Consider the following 24,844-nt stretch of genomic DNA (forward strand, 5'->3'; position numbering starts at 1 on the left):
ATGAAGCCATGGCTAGTAATGCTGGCATTGCATATCAGAGTGCCAATTTGAGTCCTGGCTACTCCACTTCCAACATAGCTCCCTGGTAATGTGCTTGGAAAGGCAGCGGATGATAGCCCAAGTGTTTGGAGTTCCTTGCCCAGACCTGGCTGTTGCTGTCATTTAGGAAGTAAGCCAGCAGAGGGAAATCAATCTCATACATACATACATACATGCATAAATAAATAAATCTTTTAAAAATAGTACAAAACTATAGTTATCAAACAGCATGGTATTACATAAAAATTGATATATACTAAAGAAACTGAATAGAGAATCCAGAAATAAATCCATGCATCCAGGCACCAAAACCATACGCTGGAGAAGGGACAGTTCCTTCAAGAAATGGTGTGCGACAGCTGGATATCCATATAAGGAATGAAACTAGACCCCTATCTATCACCATATTTGAGTCAACTCAAAGTGGATCAAGGACCTACATGTAAGACCTGCAACTATGAAACTACTAGAAGAAAACACAAGGGACACATTTTGAGACATTGATACAGGCAACGATTTTTTGGATAGGGCCCTGAAAGTACAGGCAACAAAAGCAAAATTAGACAAACAGGATTATATCAAACTAAGAGGCTTTTGCACAGCAAAGGAAACAGTCAATGGAGAGAACAGACAACTTGCATAATAGGAGAAAATATTTGCAAAAATATTTATCTGGCAAGAGAGTAACACTCAAATATACAAAGAACTGAAAATCTCAACCAAAAAATTAACCTGATTTTTAAGTGGGCAAATGATTTAACTGATATTTATCAAAAGAAGATATACAAACAGCCGATGAGTATATGAAAAACTACTCAGTATCATCACTCATCAGGGAAATGGCAAGTCAGAACCACAAAGAGATATGACCTCACTCCAGTTAGAATGACTCTAATCAGAAAAGCGAAAAACAACAAATGCCGGTGAGGATGCAGAAAAGGAGAACTCTTACACAGTTAGTGGGCATGTAAGTTAATACAGCCTTTATGGAAAACAGTATTGGGGCTCCTCAAAAAACTAAAAATAGAAATGCCATATGATCCATTACATATACCACCACTAGGAACATACCCAATGGAAATGAAGTCAGCATATCAAAGAGATACTTGCACTCCTATGTTTATTGTAGCACTAAACAAAATAGCCAAGATACAGAGTCAACTGAGGTATTCTTCAATGGATGAGTAGAAAAGGAAAATGTACGCAAGGGAATATTATTCAGCCATGAAAAAGAGTGAAGTTCTGTCATCTGCAGCATCTTAGATGGAAATGGAAGATATGTTAAGCAAAATAACCAGGCACAGACAAACAAGTACCACACATTCTCACTCATATATGGGAGGGGAAGGAAGGGAGAGGGAGGGGGAATGAGATTTGACCTCATGTGTGCCAAAACACAGCTACACAGAGCAATGATTCTAATGGTCTATAGCACAGCAGGGTAATGGTAGTTCACAATGTGTAGCATATTTTATAAATAACTAGGAGAGAGGAGTTTGAAGCTTCTCAACATAAAGAAATGATAAGTGTAGGAAAGAAAGATGCTGATCACCCTGATCTGATCATTATACACACTGTACCTTGCGAACATGTGTATTTATTGTGTGTCAAATTTTAAAGCTTATAAAAAGAGAAGCTGCCAGAGCATATTTCCTGTCATAGCAAAAAGTTAATGCTCAGATCTACAATTATCAAGATTTCCTAAAATATATCACGCAAAATGAACAGCATACAACAAAAATTATCAGACATGTGAAGAAGCAGGTAAATGTCATTCACCATGAAGAGAAAAAGTGCCAATAAAAACCATTCCAGAGAGGCAGATACTGGAATTAGTACAAAAAGATGAAAAACAGTTGTTAAAATGTTTTCATGGATTTAAAGGAAAAAGTGTACAAGATGTTAAACAAAAAGAATAGACAAAATAAGAGATCTTGGGGCCAGCATTGTGGAGTGACAGGTTAAGCCACAGCCTGCGAAGCTGACATGCCATATGGGCATCAGTTCGAGTTCTGCCTGCTCCAGTTCCAATCCAGCTCCCTGCTAATGTGCCTGCATCCATGTGGGAGACTCAGATGAAGCTCCTGGCTCCTGGCTTTGGCCAGGCCCAGACCCAGCTGTTAAAGCCATTTGTGGAATGAATCAGTGGATGGACGATCTCTTTCTCTCTGTTTCTCCCTCTCTCTCTCTGTGTAACTCTTTCAAATAAATAAAAACTTATAAAAATATTTATTAAAAAGATAAAGACCCTCACAAGAAAAGTAGAATTTTAAACTTTAATAGATTAAAAGTTAAACTGAAATTATTTAAATTAAGAAAGAAGCAAATGAAAGTTCTAAAATTAGGTTGTATAATATCAAAAATAAAGAATATAAAAGACAGATTTAATAGGCAATTGCATACTGCCAATTAGGGATGAGGTCAGTGAATTATTAGGACAGAGCAAAATGATCTTAAGATATATCAAAACATAAGAAATAAAAGGAAAAAAAGATTTGGAGAAAAATGAACAGAACCTACACAGGCACAGTCAATATATTTTTGATGAAGAGTCACTTCAGTCAATGATGCTGGATCAACTGAATGGAATAAAAAACTTCAACTCTGCATCACACCCACAAATTAAGATTTTCACAGACTTAAACATAAAAGCTAGAATTATAAAGATACTAGAAGAATTAAGATAGCAAACTATAAACTAAGAAATCACTTCTTTTTTTTTTTTTTTTTTTTTTTTTTTTTTTTTTTTTTGACAGGCAGAGTGGATAGTGAGAGAGAGAGAGAGACAGAGAGAAAGGTCTTCCTTTTGCTGTTGGTTCACCCTCCAATGGCTGCCACGGCTGGCGCGCTGTGGCCAGTGCACTGCGCTGATCCGAAGCCAGAAGCCAGGTGCTTCTCCTGGTCTCCCATGGGGTGCAGGGCCCAACCACTTGGGCCATCCTCCACTGCTTTCCCGGGCCACAGCAGAGAGCTGGCCTGGAAGAGGGGCAACCGGGACAGAATCCGGCACCCTGACCAGGAGTAGAACCCGGTGTGCCGGTGCCACTAGGTGGAGGATTAGCCTAGTGAGCCGCGGTGCCGGCCAAGAAATCACTTCTAAAACAGGAATATTTCTTAGGTCACAAAGAGTCCTAACCAGGAGAAATTATAACCAGGACCTTCTCACGATTAAAATCTACGCCCATCATTACAAAAATAAAAATATAAGCCATTATCAGAGAAAAATACTTAAAATACATGTATCTAAAATGGACTTGCACTCAACATATAAAAAGCTTTTTGAAAAATCAGTAATAAAAAGGTAAACAACCAATGAACAATAAGCAAAGACCTGAGTGATTGTTTTATTAAAGAAGATCTCTACAAGGCCAGTAAATACTTTAAAAGGTGCTCAATATGATTTGTCATCACAGAAATGTGAATTAAAGTCTACATCTCACAAAGACTAATATGTCTAAAATTAAAAGGTCTGACGACATCAAATGTTGGTGAAGATATGGAGTGGTTAAATCTTTCATTATTGGTCAGAGTATAAAATGCTCTAACTACTCGGGGGGAAAGTATGATAGTTTCTTACAAAGAGAAATACATACCCACCCTATGAATCAACAGTTCTACCCCATAGCTAGTGATCCAACAGAATGAAAACATGTATCCACAAAACTATTCAGCAAAGAATGTCCATAGGACTTTCATTCATAATCGCCTCAAACAAGAAAGAACGCAAATGTTCACCCATAGAACAACAGACAAGTTGTGGTACATGCACGCAATGAAATACTCCTCCACAATTAATGAAGACAGAATGGATTAAAGATTAAAATTAAAAATTAAACTTAAATCAAATTAAATTAATATTAAATTAACTTTAATTTAAGATTAAAAAAAAAAAACTGGCACTGAGTGAAAGCAGCCAGACACAGAAATATGCATGCTGTGTGACTTCACACGTGAAATTCAAGAGTAGAGACTATCAATCTACAGTGACAGGAGTCCATGTCACAGCTTTCCAAGAAGAGCGCTGAGTGAAAGGAGCACAGGAAAACGTGATGGAAATTCTGACATATTGACTGGAGTGACAGTTATACAGTTATGTGCAGTTGGCAAAACTGCATTTAACCATTTGCACATTTTTATCTCAATGGAAACACAAACACAAACTTACTAACTCGGTTTCAGAAAGCAAATCAACTTCCTGAGCCTCAGTGATCCTCTCTGTACAACAGAGATAATACCCACTCACTGGCTGACTATGAGGAAGAAATGAACCAGTCTGGAAAACAGAACCTCAGTAAGTGGGGTTGGTTGTTGCCATTTTTAAAAAACATGTGCAAGCAGAACAAGAACATGAGCAACAGGGATCAACTGAAAACCTTTAAATGGTCTTACATCTCACTCTTCATAAAGTCAAAGATATCCATATGGCTTATTATTTGACAGTTGTACACAGATACTATTACTCCCCTTTCATGGATGGACTAAGTAAAGTCCAAAGGGGCCTCATGACTTCAAAAACTACAGCTAGTAAGTAGCAGTGGTGAACCCAGAATGCAAACATTATGGCTGCCGGGCCTCCTCTGTCCTCCTTCGAGCTTCCTTGTCCTTCAGTACAGGATCTTTCTCCTAAGGAGTCATCTACCAAACCAGAAACCTCCAGTAAGGCAAGTGTATTTATTTTGAGCAGACATTTATTAAGATCCTATTGTATTATGTCCCATGTGCTAGGGAGAAGAAGAGAACACCTGTTTTAAAAGGAACATTGTTCAAGAAGGACCAATAAACTTAAACTTATCTAACAAGCCTTAAAAGCAAAGTGCCAGCACTCTGGTGGAGGTATGTGTGGAATGCTCTGGGAAGAGCCCCTGTCTCAACGTGAGGTGGCTGAGTAACATCTCAGCCGAGCCCTAACATGCAAGTTCACACAGGACAGGGATGGCAGCCGATCAGCCCCGACAACGCTTGAGGTTTGTGAGAAGTACTTCAGGAGACGGGCCAAGAGATTAAGTTGTGTTTTCCAGGCAGAAAGTGTGGACTTCTAAAGTAGAGCATGACAAAAAAAAAAAGACTTGAATTATACAAAAACTGGTATTGATAGGAGCATATTTACATATATATATTTGTATATAATTATGGCTTCTGTCGTGACCTTTCTATGGCCTCTATTCATTTCCCTCTGTTCCCAATGTTCCCTTCTTATCAGAATGATATGATAATAAATGAATTCTGGGCAATTTCCATGTTCCAAGATGAGAACTACGGCTATAGGTTGTTATACAACCTTACCCAACTAATCAAACCGAAGTATGTAGTCCTACCCTGTACAAACATCAATGACAAGGAAGCAACATTTTACAACTAGCTCTAAACAGAAGGAAGTATTCATTTTACCTACAGTGATTTTAAAATAATGACCTATTACGTGCTATATTTTAATTAACTGGAACCTGTGATGGACAACCAAGACATGGGTTCTCTCCCAAGATATTTCTTCTTTTGACTCACTGGGTTACTGTGGGCTATAATTTTCTTTCAGAGATTTTTGACTCTCAAATGTATTTCTGAATACTTGAACTGATGCCCTTTGCAAAACAGCATCCATACACCAAGACACACTCTAGGAACTTTAACGTAGGTGTTCAAATGTAAAGGGAATCATTAAATTCAACTGCAAATTTTCCCAGTGAATAATAAATCCTAAGAGTCTTTCTTAATCCATTTATAGACATTTCTTCCAGTTTTACCTCCTGTGCAGCTACCTAGGAAGCAGAGCTCACAGTTAGGGAAACAAATTCAGATTATTCTGGATCATAAAGTTTTTAACTTTGTATGGTTCTTAGGGTTTTGTTCTATAAAGATGTTAAAGTTTCTAAAGTCAATCTTTTCTATGCATCTTTGAAAATGAAATACATGCAATTAAAGCCAAGAAATAGATTATGCTTCATAATAGAAGTTAAATCCAAGAGACAATGAACAAAGCTACATCTCAAGTCCCTGTCCATCCACTCTTGCAGCAGAGACTTCTCCCAATGAAACTGCTGGTTTGGGACCAATATGATAGAATTTTATTCTCCAAATTCCAGGAGTTTTAATTTTCACAGAATTTAGGACTTGATTAAATTTTAAAAATAGATTCAATATCTAGAAAAAAGACTTCCATGATTTCTTTTCCCCTACCCTGAAGTGTAATCAAGGAGGATTTCCCAAGAAAGAAAGACTGTAACTTAGAACTTCCATTTCAGTCTTATTAAAATACAAGTTTAGGGCCGGCGCCGCGGCTCACTAGGCTAATCCTCCACCTTGCGGCGCTGGCACACTGGGTTCTAGTCCCGGTCGGGGCACTGGATTCTGTCCCGGTTGCCCCTCTTCCAGGCCAGCTCTCTGCTGTGGCCTGGGAGTGCAGTGGAGGATGGCCCAAGTGCTTGGGCCCTGCACCCCATGGGAGACCAGGATAAGTACCTGGCTCCTGCCATCGGATCAGCGCGGTGCGCCGGCCGCAGCACACCGGCCGCGGCGGCCATTGGAGGGTGAACCAACGGCAAAAGGAAGACCTTTCTCTCTGTCTCTCTCTCTCACTGTCCACTCTGCCTGTTAAAAAAAAAAAAAAAAATACAAGTTTAAAAAATAGCATAACTGATCAAAAATGATGTGCAGGAAACACAGAGGAGGTAAGTTTCAGAAAATCAAAGATCCAATTCCAGGTCTTGATGACCAATTTATGTTTTTTTCTGCCAGGAACAACTTGCTCCCATCAGCAGTGCACAGCATTCTTCTATTGCTATACAGGGAGATGGCACACATGTGCACAGCACACACACTAAAAGCCATACACATCTCACTGTTCGCAAAAAGCAGGGCAATATTACCCATCACACTCACCATTTTTATGGCGGTAACACAAACAAATAAACGTTACTGAGTTGTAGTGCTCATTTTAAAAGTAGAAGAGGGGAGTCCATAGGCTCCAAACTTAAAGCAAAGATAAGGAAGTGGAAATGCTGAAGGGAGCTGTTTACACCATGTACATGTGTTGAAATATTGCGCCGTGCCCCATAAACAGGCACAGGTCTTACAGGTTAGCTTTCGAAAGTAGACACAAGGATCAGTGCACAGAATCAAACTCTGGGGCCATGTAGTTTTCCTCCTGGTGATGGGTTGTACCTGTCATTATTGCTTGGCTGAATTTTTTCTTTCTGTCAAAAGGACAATACTTTCTATGATGATTTTTTGAAATAAGAATTTTGTTCTACTGACCTGTGGAAATAGTGTAGGGCCTGATTTAGTAACCTAAAGTTAGCCCTCTTTTATGAGGCATGAAACTCTTCCTCCATAAATAAACAACACTAATGAAACGTTTGTATGGAAACTGGTACCGACAGGGTACAGAAAACATCTGGTGCCCCGGTAAATACCCAGGGCAGGGAAGTGCTATATAAAAGTCTCAGGAAGGAAGGAGACTTTTTGAGTCAAAGCAAAGGAGTTTTGCAGACACTCTCTGCTCATCACTTCAAGAATGACTTCCGAAGCTTCCCACACACACTGCTCTTCTGAGTCCTGTGCCAGAGCCTCTGGCTGTGCACCTGCTTCCGCCCACTCCCTGGAAAGGACTTGTCTCCCCAGTGACGGCTCTGCAGGCAGATGTCGGAGCCCCGGCTTCCTCTCCAGGTCTTGCTTGTCCACCCGTTGCCTCACGCCATGCTACTTGGTTGGGAGTTGTGACAGTCCATGCTTGGCAGGGAGCTGCGCGTGGTGTGAGGATGGGATGCTCAACAGCAACGAGAAAGAGACCATGCAGCTCCTGAATGACAGACTCGCCAGCTATCTGGAGAAGGTGCGCAGCCTGGAGGAGACCAACGCCGAGCTGGAGTGCAAGATCCGAGAACAGTGTCAAGAGAGTATCCCACTGCCGTGCCCTGACTGTCAGTGCTACTTCAACATCATTGAAGATCTCCAGCAAAAGGTTCCGTGTCTCGTCACCTTAATGTTCCACCTTCCTAATCTACGATTGGCTTTACCTTTACCTTAGAAGAGGCATTCTTGCGGAAAGAAACCAAAGGAAAGGCGAAATCTGTGAGTTCATGAGATATGAAAGAGAGGGCACAGGACTGAAGGTTAGGAGTCAGCAGCAGCCCCACAGCTGCCCCTGTTCACCAAGGGGCTATGATGGGGACAGGGGCTGGTGGTCTTCAGCTGTATCTCCTATAGAGTGTGTGTGTGGCACTTCCATATGCATCCCTGCACATTTATATCAATTTTTACACCAGAATTGAAATGCCATTGTTATATCATACAATTTCACCTAGAAATCATTTTCTTCTCTTACGGATGAATTTCTATTACTGTTGGTGGGGATACAGTTCTAATACAAACTACTGATGCAGAAGACCTGAACAGCATTCAACTGCCAAGCAATATTGGGAAATGTCCTGAGCCCTTTTCATGTCTGTGCTTTGATTCTAAGTTGGCACTGCCTTTTCTCTTCAGTAAGTCACAAAGTTAACAAGCAAGCAGGCTGAAAGCAGCTTGATTCTTTCTTACATCCCCTCACAGACAACTAATGGCAGAGCCATGAAGGGTACAGGTGTTCAGGTTTCTTTCCAAGAACCATTTACTTTACCTAATAACTTGCTTCTCAGATCTTGTGCACGAAAGCAGAGAATTCTAGACTTGCTGTACAGCTCGACAACTGCAAACTGGCTGCTGAGGACTTTCGGACAAAGTAAGTTTACCTGCAATTTGAATATAATTTGTGGTTTTCTTTCTGTGTCTCTTACACACAGACACACACACACAGAATATTCTCTATATAATTTTTTCAAGCTAAAATATTCTAAAAGCTCAAATTTGTAATTATTTCATACACAAAATAAACGACAGCATGCGGCTTCCTTGAGCCTGTGTGTCAATCCCCCAGTGCACCCAGCACTTACACGGTGTGTGGGAAAGCAGCATTGCATGTATCTCTCTTGCTGTGTAAGGTACGACAGTGAACTGTCCCTGCGTCAGCTGGTGGAGAATGACATCAGTGGCCTGCGTGGGATCCTGGGTGAGCTGACCCTGTGCAAATCTGATCTGGAAGCCCAAGTGGAGTCTCTGAAGGATGATCTCCTTTGCCTTAAGAAAAGCCATAAAGAGGTGAGAAAGAGGCAGCAACCCAGAAGGAGTCTAAGAGTGGAAACGTTACACTGGTAGAGTTCAAGTTGATGTGTGCAAACTGAACCTGGGAGAACGCTGCTGAAGCTGAACTAACACTCCTCGAGGCTCTACTGCGCTCAGCCTGACCACTCCACTGTGACGTCCACCTCAGATAGGGCATGAAGACGCCTCTGGTATCCAGACCAGTTTTAAATATCCCATTTCTATGAACTTTTTAAAATCATAAAATACGAAAGTGTTGATCTCGTTTTGATGAACCAGAAAATGAAGTGCAGAATCATGTAATAGATGTGTTTTCTCTTTGGGCATTTGTGGATGATGACAACAGTTCACATTTACTGAGAACATCCTCTTTGAAGCAACTTCCTAAATTCTTTATATGTATGCACATATTAACTCTTCCATATCTCACAATAATCCCCCAGAACAAAATAAAATTACTATGCCAATTTTGCAGAAGAAACTGGGCACTTGTAAGGGGGGGGAAAGAGAATTAGCCCAGGGCATCAGAATTAAAATCCTACACTTTTACTCAGTATTTCACAACTCGGGAATGGGATGCCACTGTGTGTCGGATGGATTTTGCCCTACTGCTCTGTGACATTCTTCACTCCCTTCCCACTTTCAGGAGGTCAACTTGCTCCGTGGCCAGCTCGGTGACCGACTCAGTGTGGAGCTGGACACCGCCCCCACCATCGACCTCAACGAGGTCCTGGATGAGATGCGCTGTCAGTATGAGACGTTGCTCGCCAACAACCGCAGAGACGTGGAGGAGTGGTTCGCTGCTCAGGTCAGGCCCGAAGCAACATGGGAGCAGGACTCCCCGCATGTGCCTCGGCAGGGTTCTCTAACCATGCCTGTGTTTCAGACAGAGGAGCTGAATCAGCAGCAGCTGTCCAGTGCAGAGCAGCTGCAGGGCTGCCAGACGGAGATGCTGGAGCTGAAACGCACAGCCAACACGCTGGAAATTGAACTTCAGGCACAGCAAAGCCTGGTGCGTATGGCAAAGAAGGTGTCCGCCTTGTCACTGATAAATCGGGCTCTGACAAACACCCTTTCCCACAACCCAAGGCAGAGATCCCCAGTTCGTGTGGCAGGTCTGGATTTCCAAGTTGCAAGGATTCCGCTTCCTTGCCTTTCCAACCACCATGCTTACCCAGCTAGAGGCAGAAGTGACAGGTCAACAGCTTGCACCGGCCCACCAGGGTGTTCTAACCTTCCCCGCAGGCCTGAGTGCGATCCTGCGGCACCCCCCAGAGACAGGCAGGAGTGGAGAGGCCACAGCAGCATAGCACGTAGGCAGTCCAGAGGATTTTAAGTCTCTTTTGATCAGGCCAATATGCCAAGATCACCATTATACTAAAACAAAGACTTTAAACTTTTCACCCTACAATGATCATAACACTTCTCAGGATCCACACTTCACCCTGATCCTTCACTGCACGCCACCCAGCCCACGCAGGCAGCAAGGCTACCACGCAGGCAAGATTACACTAGCCAGTTCCAGTCCAGCACTGCAGTGTGGACTGTGTGGGGTCCTGCAGAATTTCTAGATGAAGAATAGCTGAGCACTCTTCTTGTGAGAGGCATCATGCTAATTCAAGCCTGACCATAACTTTATGGGATAGAAACCTTTATTAACCCCATAACAATGACAAGGAAAACTGATATTCAAATTAAGAAATCTGCAGAAGGTCATGCAGAAGTGGAAGCTGAATCCAAGTGGTTCAACCCGGAGCTCCTCCTGTAAACCACACTATCCCACTCCTCCTACCAGGACCCCAAATTCAGAGTTCTTCTCAAATGCTACGGATACTCCGTAAGATACACAAACACCCCATCGGTTGCAGTAATCACAGGTGCAATAGCTAACGTTTCCACAGCCCTTAAAATTCTTCCAGACACTTCTCCGAGCACTGGCATATATCAACTTGGTTGATCCTTACAGCCTTCCCATGAGATAGGGACTTTGCATTCTCCATTCTACAGAGAACAAAACTGAGGTTCAGAGAACCTAAGGAACTTTCCCGAGGTCACATAGCTGGAAAAGGGTAGAGCAAGAATTTGAACACAAGTTGTCTGGCCCCAGAGACTGTGCTAGTCTTTGGACAATGTCTTCCTCCTGCAGATAGAATCCCTGGAATGCACTGTGGCAGAAACCGAGGCCCAGTACGGCACCCAGCTGGCCCAGATGCAATGCCTGATTGATAATGTGGAGAACCAGCTGGCTGAGATCCGCTGCGACCTGGAGCGGCAGAACCAGGAGTACCAGGTGCTGCTGGACACCAAGGCCCGGCTGGAGTCAGAGATCAGCACGTACCGGGGCCTGCTGGACAGTGAGGACTGCAGGTGAGTTCCCCAGTGACTCGTGGAATCCCCCAGTCAAAGTGGCTGATGTGAAGAATCCTGTTTCCCCCGTAGGGCCAAGGTCAAACCTCCCCAGTGCATCGAGGGATCTTTTTGAAAGACTGATGAAAACCTAGCTGAGGCTAAGCACACACCAATAGAAAAGTCCTAGCATATTCTGAAGCCCCAGAGCAGAACAAGGACCAAGCTGGGGGCTTCTTCACGCACCTCTTTTCCACTAATCAGGAACACGCCTAAGACAGTATACTACAAAATGAAGAAAACACCCCCAACATATTATTCAGCAGCCACTGCTGCAGGGAGCACCATGTAACACTCTGGGTCCACAGCTGAAACAGGCTTCCCTGCAAGGCTGTTTGACAAGGAGTTTTCTCCAGAATGCAATGTGTAGGGTGAACTTGAACTTGGACATGTTATCAAGATTCCCTGGTTCAGCTTGGATCCACCTTAATTTTCCCCAGGCTTTCCTGTAATCCCTGTTCTACAGCGTGCACATCAAACAGCACTTGTGAGCCATGCTCAGCCTACGTTCTCTGCACAATTGAAAACTGCCACTTGTGATCCTTAAACACTCAGCATGTCAGCAGGCCAGGAGACGGGCTTCAATGACGGACGTCAAAACCAGAAACGCAACTCTGGAGGGCTTGTAGAGCTTCAATTGTCCTCCAAGTATCCTTAGATATTTCTGCTTTATCATTTTCTCTCCTTTCAGCTCATTTTGGTATTCTAGGAGCCAGTAGAGCTTTCTTGCAAATCTCCAAATACAATGTGTTTCATTGCTTTAGCATGGTAAATACAGCTCTGTGACTTCTTGTTCTTAATATAAAAGCCGCCTGATGGCAAAGCAGTTGTTTAAACCCATGACCATAGTTTGAATTTGCAAATATTCTCTAACTCCTCAAATACAAATACATTAAATCCATGCAAAATGTCACCTACCATGGAAGATACTTGTATGCATCTTTTTGAGAGAAAACTTATAAATAAAGTATAATAAACTGGGAAAGGCATTCGGTGCAATTGTTACAACTCTACTTGTGACACCCACATCACATATCCAAGTGTCTGGGTCCAAGTTCCAGGTCTGACACTAATTCCGGTTTCCTACTAAAGTGCACACTGGGAGGCAGCAGTGGGTATTCAAGTGTTTGGTCTCTGTTGTCGCTATGGGAAACTGGATTGAGTTCCCAGCTCCCAGCACTTGGGGAATGAGCCAGCAAATGACATACCTGCTCATTCACTGTCTGTCTCTCTCTCTTAAATATTTATATTATTTATTTGAAAGACAGAATTGCAGAGAGACGTAGAGACCAAGAGTGAAAGAGAGGTCTTCCCTCCACTGGTTCACGCCCCAAATGGTTGCAATGGCCAAAGCTGGGCTGATTGGAAGCCAGGAGCCAGGAGCTTCTTCCAGGTCTCTCTTGTGGGTGCAGGGGCCCAGGGACTTGGGCATCCTCCTGTTTTCCTAGGCACATCAGCAGGGAATTGGATTGGAAGTAGAGCAGCCAGGACTTGAACCAGTACCCATATGGGACACTGGCACTACAGGCCAGGGCTTTCAACCCAGTGCACCACAGCACTGCTCCCTGGCCCTCTTTTTCTCAAATATTTTAAACATTAAAAAACATAATACAACATGTTTTATTTTTATTAGGAAAGTACTAAGTTAACTTTTTAAAACATTAACACATTAAAGGGAGAAAATTCTTGCATAATTTCCTCCCATCCCCCACCCAGCAATCATTGTTAGCCTTTTTAAAACAGGTTTTTCCACCTAGATACAATCACATTTGCAGATAAACAGTTGTGTAATCTTTCCCTTTTTCACTATGTCATCTAAGCATTTTCAGTCCTAATAAATAACATGATTATCTCATGACCATCATTTTAGTGGTTGCATAATATACCACAGGCACATGGAGCTGTCACTGGACATTTAGGTAATAAGAATAATTAGTCTCACCTTTAAAAAGCAAAGTAAAGAATTTCACCTTCCAAAAAAATATTAACTGGGTGCACAGTTCCTTATTCTTCCTCCTCTGTATAGCTAAAAATCCTGGAAGTTACATATAAAACAAATATAAGAAGACTCTGAAAAGTAAAAGAATAAAACAGGCTAAGTAGAGATTTGGGGCCTGAGGAACGATGCTGTGGTGGGCTCCTTAGGTTTTCTTTTCACCTCATTTGTCCCAGAGTAAAAGCTGCAAAGACTGACAACCCAGAAACGCCAGCAGAGGCAGACACAGCAGCAAGCCCAAGAGCTTGCTCTCTCTAGCCAAAGAACCAGAGAAGACACAGCCTAGAAAGACAGAAAACCCTCAGACAATAACCACTTAACCAAACACCACAGGAAAAAAAGAATGGTTTTGCCCACCCATCCCCAGCAGGAAAGGCCAAGTGCGAAGTCTCGGAGACTTCTATCCTCCCAAAGCTGCAGCAAGGCAGCCAAACTCCCTCACTAGAGGCTGAGAAGATGGGGCAGGAACCCAGCGTCTCCATGCCCGTGGTGAGACACTAGGCCCTGCTGCCATCAGCACAGACTCAGTGAAGACCACTCGGGGAACCTGGGATTAACTGCACCTGGCCGCAAGGGAGGCACTTCTCTCTCCTCTCTGGTAGTGTCTAAGGGGGACTACTGGAGAGTCAGCAAGGCCACCCCATCAGGGCCAGCAGAAGCCTCAAGGGAGGCAGTAATGAGGTGCTCCTGGCCCTCCCAGTCATGGTGGTGCTGGTGGAGGCCAAGTGAGAAGCCTGGAATCCCGCCCCTCCAGCCGTGAGGGGGAAGACTCCCCTCGGATGGCAATGGAGGGGAAGTGGAGAACCTGGACTTCCACTCCTACCTGGCAGTAACCAGGCAGCAATCCCTGCCCCTACCAGGCAGTCTCAGGGGAGACCTGCACAACCAGAAGGAATACAATATCCAGAATCTCAGAATCCCCCAATGTCCAAGTTTCCACAAAAATCACTCTCCATACCAAGAATCAAGAAACCTCATTTTTTAAAAAAGATTTCATTCATTTATTTAAGAGGTAGACTTACAAGGATAGAGAGGCAGAGACAGAGAGAAATGTCTTCCATCCCCTGGTTCATTTCCCCCAAATGGACACAATGGCCAGAGTTGGGCCAATCTGAAGCCAGGAGCCAGGAGCCAGGAGCTTCCTCTGGGTTTCCTACATGGATGCAGGGGCCCAAGGACTTGGGTCATCTTCTACTGCTTTCCCAGGCCATAGCAGAGAGCTGGGTCAGAAGAGGAGCAGCCAACAAACTGGTGCCCACATGGGATTCCAGTGCTGCAGGAGTTGGCCTCGCCCACTACACCACAGCACCGGCCCAAAGAAACCTTATCTTAAACAAGAAAACCAACAGAGTCCAACACAATGATGACAAAGACGTTAGAATTATCTGACAAGGATTTTGAAACAGCCTTCTTAAAAATGTTCAAAAATGCTCCAAAATGCAAAGCTTCAATGAACCGTTCTAACAAATGAAATCATAGGGAAAAATCTCAGCAAAGAATAATCAAATGGGAATTTCAGAATTGAAAAAAGAAAACCCAACACAAATGTGAATGGATGGGCTAAGCAGAAGGACAGACAGACCAGAAGGGGAGGAGACCAGTGACCTTACTAATGAGACAAAAGCTATCCCCTAATCAGAAAGCCAGAGGGAATAAAATCTGACAAAAACCGTCAACAGAGCCTCAGGGAACTCTGTATCTATGTCAAAATAACCAACAGTCATCGTAGTCCTATAACAGGAAGAGAGAGAGAGTGGAACCCAAAATGTATTTGAAAAAATAAAGGCTGAAAATTTTTTTCCAAATTTTACAAAAGACAAAAACCTATAAGTAGGCCGGCACCACGACTCACTTGGCTAATCCTCCACCTGCGGCGCCAGCACCCCAGGTTCTAGTCCCAGTTGGGGCACAGGATTCTGTCCCGGTTGCTCCTCTTCCAGTCCAGCTCTCTGCTGTAGCCCAGGAAGGCAGTGGAGGATGGCCCAAGTGCTTGGGCCCTGCACCTGCATGGGAGACCAGGAGGAAGCACCTGGCTCCTGGCTTCAGATTGGCGCAGTGCGCCAGCTGTAGTGGCCATTTGGTGGGTGACCCAACGGAAAGGAAGACCTTTCTCTCTGTCTCTCTCTCACTGTCTAACTCTGCCTGTCAAAAAAAAAATTATAAGTACAAGAAGCAGCAAACCCTAAAAATGATAAATGCATAGAGATCTACATGAAGTCACCTCAAAGTCAAAACTTTTTAAAACTTAAGACAAAAAAGAAAAACCATGAAACCAGGGAGAAGAAATGACACTTCACTAATAAGAGAAAAACACTTGAATGATGGCAGATTTGTCACCATAAATAAGAATCAATAGCCAGAAACAACCAAAATGTCCTCGAGATCTAAAGGGTCAATTTGCTAAGTGAAAAACAGCCAACTCGAAGGGTCATATATTACTTGTATTCTTAAAATGCCAAGATTACAGAGATGGAGGACAAATTAGGTATAGTGTGAGAGACCTCTGTGATGACAACAGTCCTGCATCTTTATTGCAGGTGTGGCTACATGAATCTATATGCACAAAACAAGTTTATAGACAACTAAACCTACACAGTGTTCCAGCGTCAACTTCCTGATTTGACAAAAGTCTCATCATTGAGTTAGATGCAACTATTAGAAGAAACTAGGGTACAAAGGACCTCACCATTCCTTCTTAGCAAAATTCCTGTGGATCTATAATTATTCAAAAATTTAAGTTTAGAAAAATACAAAGCTATAGAAAAGTTCTCTCTTCACATCCCTATTTTTTTTCTTTTGCAAACTCAGAAACAAAGCACATAATAATAATAGTTAATGAAAACTGAAATATCAGATATAAAATGTTATACTTGGTATCTTTATATAGCACATTTTCTATTTAATATTTAGAAAGAGTGAAACTGTTCAAAATAAAAATTTCCCAGATAAACAGATCCATGAAATATTGTTCAAATGCCATTTACCCCTCTGACAATGAATTGGGAATAAATGTAACGGTATAGTTCTATAGCACCACAAATCCCAGCCATCTGGAAGGTTCCATCGCGTACATCTCATTAACTGTCTGCCTGTCACCCACCTGTCCTCAACCTTTGCCACGTCTTCTTTTCTACCTTGATTAAGATTGTGGCAAAATATGCCTTGGTTTAATCATTTTCTCAGCATCTGTAACTATATCTGAACTATATCTGAGTTTCCCATCAGAAAGATACACATGACTACCTCCTCTTAGATATGACATTTTTTCGTGAGTCAATTAACCTACTGGTATTTGAGGAGTTAGGAATATTCTCAGCCTTATGTAAAGTCAAAATGAAACCCAAGTTTAAAAAAAAAAAAAACCCTTATAATAAAAAGATGACCATTTGGGAGCCCTCGTTTACTCTTGGCACTCCACATCTGCTTTTGTGTGGTATTTTACCCAACATGCATCACAGATAAAGGTTAGTCCTGGATCTGAGCTTTTCTTGGATGATCCACCTCTGTACAAATGGCTGGGGTGAGGGGGACAGGCGGCTCAAGCTTTTTTGACCGTAATTCATTTGTGCAGCCCAAACGACCTTTCCTTTCTACCATCCAACATAGATTAAACGTTTCTAAAATCTAGGGGCATCAGGTATACAGCTACTTTAGCAGTGATGCAATATATTTATATTTGAATACTAACTCATGGGTATTTATAAGTCTGGTTTTTAGAAAATTGTAGGCCAAAATTATTCCTATGATTCTGAATCACTGTGTATTCTCCAGTCAGGCATCCCGCAGCAGAGTAATTTACACTGGTAGGCAAGAGTACAATATACACAAAGAACAAGAATTTCAGCCATTACAGGTCTGAGATTGCAGAGCAGTTCTGAGAAGCCCTCCTCCAAACTGCAGATATTCCAACTTGTTTTTCTCTCCCTCTCTCTTTTATATGAAGGCAATATTTGGGACAATTGTGAAAAAAAGTCAGTATTTCTCAATTTAATCTGAGTTACCACAAGGAACAAAACAATGTCTGGGGTTTCAGTTGCTCACCCCATCACCAAGATCCACTCATCAATATCTCTGAGCATTTATAGAGAAGAATGCACCATAAGACATGCAGAAACACTGTCCCCTCTCCTGCGGAGTGTACATCTTAAAAAAAAGATACACATCTTTGCAACTGGCATCTTGATTTGGTGTTTTCTGCAAAGTCCTAAGGAAACATTCTATAGGGTGAGTGTTGAGCACAGCTTGGCGCCATCACTATTTAGAGAGCACGGGACAAGAAGGAGGAAAGACTTCAAAGGCACACAATGGCACAGCACTCAGGATAAGCAGAGATAAACACAATCTCATCAACTAAAGAGAGATCTGCTGCAGGCAACAGGATGAGGGAAACAGTGTGGGTGGTGTCAGCAAAGGGTGCAGGGTACCTGGGACATGCACAGCCAACCAGTAGAAATGGCCGACAGCAAGACAGAAAGTTAAATAAAAGAGGTAACCATGTGCTTAAGAAAGAATAAGGGATCAAAATCACAGGCAGGCTGTGAGAGTGTCAGGAACTTCTCACAAAGCCAAGTGATTCGGAAGCACAAATCTTACCCAGCGTTACCCAATGTCATGAGAGGAATTCTAGCCCTTTCCACGTGAATACATGCAGTAGGCATTTCCCTGAGTTGTCGAGCACTGAAATGGCAATTGCACTTTAATAAAAAAAAAAGATTTATTTGTTTATTTATTTATTTATTTTGAAAGTCAGAGAGGGGCCGGCACCACGGCTCACTTGGCTAATCCTCCACCTGTGGTGCTGGCATCCTGGGTTCTAGTCCCGGTTGGGGCGCCGAATTCTGTCCCAGTTACTCCTCTTCTAGTCCAGCTCTCTGCTGTGGCCAGGGAAGGCAGTGGAGGATGGCCCAGGTCCTTGGGCCCTGCACCCGCATGGGAGACCAGGAAGAAGCACCTGGCTCCCGGCTTCGGATTGGTGCAGGCGCCAGCTGTAGCGGCCATTTGGGGGGTGAACCAACACATGTATGTAATGTGCAGTGATCAGATCATGGTAATTAGCATTTACATCCCCTCAAATATTTATTATCTAAATGTGTTGGGAATCTCTGAACTCTTCTAGATATTTGGAAATATGTAACAAATTATGTAGACTGTAGTTAACTACCACACTGCAGACCACAAGAACTGAACCTTCCTTTCTAACATAAGTATTTTGGTACCTGTTACCCAATCTCTCTTTAACCCCCTCTCCCTACTCTTCCTAGCTTCTGGTGATCACTATTCTGTTCTCTACCTCAAAGAGATCAATAAATAAATAAAAAGCAGAACTTTTTAAACTCCTTATTATAAGAACTTCCTCAGTAAAATCTTGGAAAGTCCTAACTTTTGGCTAAGAATCTAATATTTGAGTGCGTTTAATAGTTCACTTGACAAGATGCCAATAACTTCAGCCTATAGTATTACAAAGAGTTAAAACCATGATTCATCTGTAAGAAATAACAACAAAAAAAATTCTTGCATTCTAGATTTTTTTTTATACAACCCACCATGAGGGACTTCATGAAAACTGGCCTCAAGGCTCACCTACAAGCATTCGTGACTTGGGGACTCAAGCCCCTCACAGTGTACTTTTAGTACAGTCACGTGTCGTTTGACAACAGGACCATGTGCTGAAAATGCATGATAAGGCAAGTTGGTCCTGGTGTGAACACCTGAGTGCATACTTATACAAACCTAGAGGGTACTGACCAGTCGCCTGAAGTAGCCTTTCAACATAGTCAAGGGACATAGTGAACACAAGATGTACAAGGCTCTTCTAGTATAATATGGCATGCTGTTTACAATACACTGTTGATATATACACATATGTATATGGAAATGTATACTTACATATATGGGAGTAAACTAAATTAACGATAAACAGTATACTAGGTGAAATAGTAACAGCTGTTGAGGGTCATGATCAAGGATTATGTATGGTACATAATTGTATGTGCTAACCTCGTATGTCGCTGGCAGCACAGCAGGTCTGTTGACACCAGCATCACTACAGCACATGAGTAATGTGCTGTAAAACAACATTACGATCACTCTGGCTTCACTCAGCCATGGGAATCTCCGCTCCAATATAATTTTATGGATCATCATCATGCTCGCAGTCCACTGTTAGCCAAAACATCACCATTCTGTGTATGACTGTATTTGCAATTCATGTATTCTTGGCTCTGCATTGGCAAGTGTTCGCTCCTGTCCCTCAGCTATTGGTCTCAAGCTCTCTCCAAAGCCTTCCTCTGTCCTGCATGGCCCCTTCCCAGAAGCTTCTGTTGTCTAAGAAAATTTGTAGAGAGAACTCCCATCTATTACCTCCAGACTTGTCCTTCTGGGAGAGAGTGTGAATTTAAGTTTGTCCAGCTAAGATGCCCCAAAATGACACACCAACAAAAACAGAAAAGCAGGCATAACACAGTATCTGGAACATGCTGCCTCCCTGGTCCCTAAGGCAAGAAAAGAGACAGACTGAGGGTCTTGAACCCGAAATTAAAGGCTGATTAACACCCTGCCTAACTGCAAAGGGACCAGGGAGTGTACATTCCCTTGTGCCCAAAAGGAGAGAGCTGGACAGGTGTGAGCCCTAGAGTCTCCGCCACATAGAGGGACCCCAGCAGTAAACACACATTGGAGGGACCAGGTAGGTATGCAGAGCTTGCAGAGTAGCAAAGGGGGCAGTTTGGCTGGAATGTGTGTGGTGGATATGAGGGCCACGGGACACAGGATAAAGCCTGTTGGGTCACACTGGGGAGGGACTTTATTGCCAGACAACCAAGAAGTGAATCTTGCTGTATAGGAAGCATTGAACAGTTTCTCACAGGAAAACAGGGCTAGGTTACATAGATGAAGAAGCTCTTCAAGAGAGACTATGTGGCACAATGGTCGCAGGGTAGATAGGTTTCCAAAGTAAGCAAATGAGCTAGAGATAGAAAAACAAAGGTGACAAACACGCACCATTCCATCAGTGAAGCAACTCAAAGGCCGCACAAGCTACTTTCCTGGAGGAGGCACTTCATCGTTACCAGCAACACCCACTGTAGGATCAGGTCAACACCCACTGTAGGATCAGGTCAACACCCACTGTAGGATCAGGTCAACACGCATTGTAGGATGAGGTCAACATGCATTGTAGGATCAGGTCAACACAATTGTAGGATTAGGTCAACATGCATTGTAGGATCAGATCAACACACATTGTAGGACCAGGTCAACACGTATTGTAGGATCAGGTCAACACGTATTGTAGGATCAAGTCAACACGCATTGTAGGATTAGGTCAACACGCATTGTAGGATCAGGTCAACATGCATTGTAGGATCAGGTCAACACCCACTGTAGGATCAGGTCAACACGCACTGTAGGATCAGGTCAACACGCACTGTAGGATCAGGTCAACACATATTGTAGGATCAGGTCAACATGTATTGTAGGATCAGAACAACACAATTGTAGGATTAGGTCAACACGCATTGTAGGACCAGGTCAACACGCATTGTAGGATCAGGTCAACATGCATTGTAGGATCAGGTCAACACAATTGTAGGATTAGGTCAACACGCATTGTAGGATCAGGTCAACACGCACTGTAGGATCAGGTCAACACGCACTGTAGGATCAGGTCAACACGCATTGTAGGATCAGGTCAACACCCACTGTAGGATCAGGTCAACACCCACTGTAGGATCAGGTCAACACGCACTGTAGGATCAGGTCAACACGCATTGTAGGATTAGGTCAACACAATTGTAGGATCAGGTCAGCATGCATTGTAGGATCAGGACAACACCCACTGTATGATCAGATCAATATGCACTGTAGGATCAGGTCAACACGCATTGTAGGATCAGGTAACACACATGCTCCCTGGGAAAGGAAAGTTGATCAATGTGCAAGGATTCAAGAGACAAAAAATGAGGAGTGTAACTGATGAGTCACAGTCCTACAGGAATCAAGGGGGAATCAACTCAACAGCACAAAGAAGCAGGCCATGGAAGGGAGGAACAGCACTGCTTGTGAGTTACTCAAGGGTGAGAAAAACTGTAAGTTGGAGAAAAGGATATGGAAGTGCAAACATTAGTTTTCACACTTCCTTCTGACTCTGAAAGAGATATATTTGTGGAATGCATATAAAATCATGAAGAGAATAATCATCAATAACTATAAGTGCAAAGAATTCCACTGTTAACATTTTGATATATTTTCTCCCATAATTTTTGTATATTTTCAAAATTATGAATTATTTCAAACAATGTTATTTTATGGAGTCAAACTGATCCATTTTTATGGTTGCCTAATTTTTAGTCATTGCTACAAAGTATTACATTAAATAATTCTACTTTTTTTTTTACAGGCAGAGTTAGTAAGAGAGAGAGACAGAGAGAAAGGCCCTCCTTCCTTTGGTTCACCCCCCAAATGGCCGCTATGGCCGGCGTGCTGTGCCAATCCAAAGCCAGGAGCCAGGAACTTCCTCCTGGTCTCCCATGTGGGTGCAGGGCCCAAGCACTTGGGCCATCCTCCACTGCACTCCCGGGCCACAGCAAAGAGCTGAACTGGAAGAGGAGCAACCAGGACAGAATCCGGCACCCTGACCGGGACTAGAACCCGGGGTGCCAGCACCGCAGGCAGAGGATTAGCCTAGTGAGCCATGGCACTGGCCTTCTACTTTCTTTAAACATATTTATGATTTCCATATTCCATGGTTGAATTTTTGATCCACTTGGAGTTTAAGTATACAAATAAAGAAGTGAATGTTCAGGTAGCTACACAGTTGTATGAAATCTTAGCTGTATTTTATTGGGGTACAATTTTTTCATGTGATAAAATGCATCAATAGAAGGTATGCAGCTCCATGAAGTTTAGAAAATGCATACACTCAGGTAATCACCACCCAGATCAAGATACAGAATATCAAGGCATAGAATATCAACCTTCCAAGTCCATTCACACTCCTGTGCACCAACTCGCCCCCTACACACACACACACACACTGAAAGGCAACCACTATTCTGACATCTAACACTGCAGATGAGTTTTGCCTGTTCTTGAAGCTAACATAAATGTAATCAGACTGTCTGTTCTTTTTCATACCCAACTCCTTCAGCTCAACAAGTTCTTGATATTCTCCCATGTTTTTGTGGATACCACTGGCTCATTCTTTATTATTGTTGAGTACTGTTTACTATGAAAATAATCTACACTTCGTTGACCCATTATCCTGTTTATGAGCCATTGGGGTATTTCCATTTTGGTGCTATTAAGAATACTGTTGGGGGCTGGTGTTGTGGCATAGCAGGTAAAGCCACTGCCTACAGTGCCAGCATCCCATATGAGTACCAGTTCAAGTCCCGGCTGCTCCACTTCCAATCCAGCTCTCTGCCATGGCCTGGGAAAGCAGTAGAAGATAGCCCAAGTCCTTGGGCCCCAGCACCCACATGGGAGACCCAGAATAAGCTCCTGGCTCCTGGCTTCGGATGGGTGCAGCTCCAGCCGTTGCAGCCATCTGGGGAGTGAACCGGCAGATGGAATACATCTCTCTCTCTCTCTCTCACTCTCTCTCTCTCTCTCCCTCTGCCTCTGCCTCTGCCTCTTTGTAACTCTACCTTTCAAATAAATAAGTAAATCTTAAAAAAAAAAAAAAGAATACTGTTGCTATAAGCATTCTTGTGTAAGTCATTCTGTATATATAAAATCTTATTCGTCTGGGGCACATACCTACTCACAAAACTTTCACAGAAGGGGGCTTCAAAAAGTTCATGGTAATGGAATTAGAGATAAATTTATTTTGCTGCAAAAAAATTTTAAATATATGTATAGTCTTTTTTCATTAAATTCACCTCCATGATCTTTTTGAAGACCCTTTGTGTGTATTTTTTAGAATTGTCCTTGCTATTCTTATTTCTCCCGTGAAACTTCAGAATTATCTAAGCTAGTTGGAAAAATCATATCCATTTTGGGGAGACCTCAATAAATTTATTGGGATGTAAGTTAGACTGACCCAGAGACAACTCAGTTTTACAAAGCTGAATATTGCATTTCTGTCCTAGAACATGATGTATATTTCCACTAATTCTAGTGTGCTGCTCTTCTGCATATTTTAACATGTCATTCCTGAAGATCTGGCACCTTTCTAACTCAATTTATTCCTGCATGTTTTATATGTGCTGATGCTACTGCAAATTATAGGCTTTTCCCCCTTACATTGTATAGTATGCAGAATAATGAGCCCCTGAATCTATGACTATGGTGAGCTCCACGGCAAAGCGGAAGTAAGGACACTAAGCTGCTGACCTTGAAACAGGAAAACTCTCCTGGATTATCTGGGTGGGCCCGACGTAATCATAAGAAACCTTAGCTTGGCAGAGAGGAGGTCAGGGTCTTTCCCAGTGATGTGATGTCAGAAAGGCTTGAGCTGCTCTTTGTGGCTTTGAAGATGGCAGAGAGCCATGAGCCAAGGATATGAACAGTCTCTGGAAGCTGGAAAAGGCGAGAAAATTACTCTGTGGACTTCCATTAAACATCAAGAACCAGTAACTTTCTTGAGAAAATGAGGAGTACACGCTCCTCAGAAAGAACACTCATACCTTTCAACAAATCACATTTAAACATCAAATATAAACCAACACGTGACAAAATTTTAGCTAATGTCATACCAAAAGCAAAAACTGAACACTAAACAAGTGACAAAATATGAGCCTTGAAAACCAAAAGGTAACCAGCCTCTTTCCCAAGAGATTTCTTGTTAACTATCAAACCCTGCCTGGAAGCTAATGCATGAATCTAGCAATTAAGAGCGTCTCATTTAAGACTAACATTTTCATCCATGCTCACAAGGTCCTAACAGTGAAAATGGGAAAATCAGTTGGGCAAGAAAAAATCAGACACTGATTTCTAAATCCACCGATAATTATTAGATGTTATCAGTTTCCCTTTCCTAGGAAAGAAAGGAAAAGGACAGACTCCTTCCTGGCCAAGCTGAAGCCCAGGTGGAGAGGTCAACAAGGACTTAATGAACTTAATGTGCTCACACCCGCTTACTAATGGCTGCTGTTAGGACGGTGACACAGTTCCTTTTGAAGACATCTGTGAAGCTCTGGATCCAATGAGAAGTAGTATTTGGGATGGGTAATGACTTAGTAACCTCCTTAAACGCGTATTTTTACGAGACAAGTAACTCTTCTCAGGCAAGTAAAAAGCAGACTAATGAGATGTTCCTACAGGATTTGA

The 24,844-nt window shown here is 42.7% G+C and overlaps 1 protein-coding gene across 1 annotated transcript; it reads left to right on the forward strand.

Moving 5' to 3' along the window:
• The first annotated feature begins 7,483 nt into the window (after window positions 1-7,483).
• On the forward strand, window positions 7,484-12,563 carry KRT40 (keratin 40). The gene is made up of 7 exons (XM_002719141.5): window positions 7,484-7,996; window positions 8,673-8,755; window positions 9,015-9,171; window positions 9,821-9,982; window positions 10,061-10,186; window positions 11,321-11,541; window positions 12,021-12,563. The coding sequence occupies exons 1-7, from the start codon at window positions 7,550-7,552 to the stop codon at window positions 12,118-12,120; spliced, it is 1,296 nt and encodes a 431-aa protein (XP_002719187.2). The 5' UTR covers window positions 7,484-7,549; the 3' UTR covers window positions 12,121-12,563.
• The last annotated feature ends 12,281 nt before the right edge of the window (window positions 12,564-24,844 follow it).

This window comes from Oryctolagus cuniculus, chromosome 17, assembly GCF_964237555.1.
Source record: "Oryctolagus cuniculus chromosome 17, mOryCun1.1, whole genome shotgun sequence".
Classification (NCBI taxonomy): domain Eukaryota; kingdom Metazoa; phylum Chordata; class Mammalia; order Lagomorpha; family Leporidae; genus Oryctolagus; species Oryctolagus cuniculus.

What these genes read in the sequence shown, in the direction of transcription:
- KRT40 (XM_002719141.5), top strand. Translation starts at nt 7,550, where the DNA reads ATGACTTCCGAAGCTTCCCACACACACTGCTCTTCTGAGTCCTGTGCC. An exon ending in GCTGAGGACTTTCGGACAAA is followed by an intron (nt 8,756 to 9,014) that starts GTAAGTTTACCT and finishes TTGCTGTGTAAG; the next exon opens with GTACGACAGTGAACTGTCCC. An exon ending in AGGAGTGGTTCGCTGCTCAG is followed by an intron (nt 9,983 to 10,060) that starts GTCAGGCCCGAA and finishes CCTGTGTTTCAG; the next exon opens with ACAGAGGAGCTGAATCAGCA.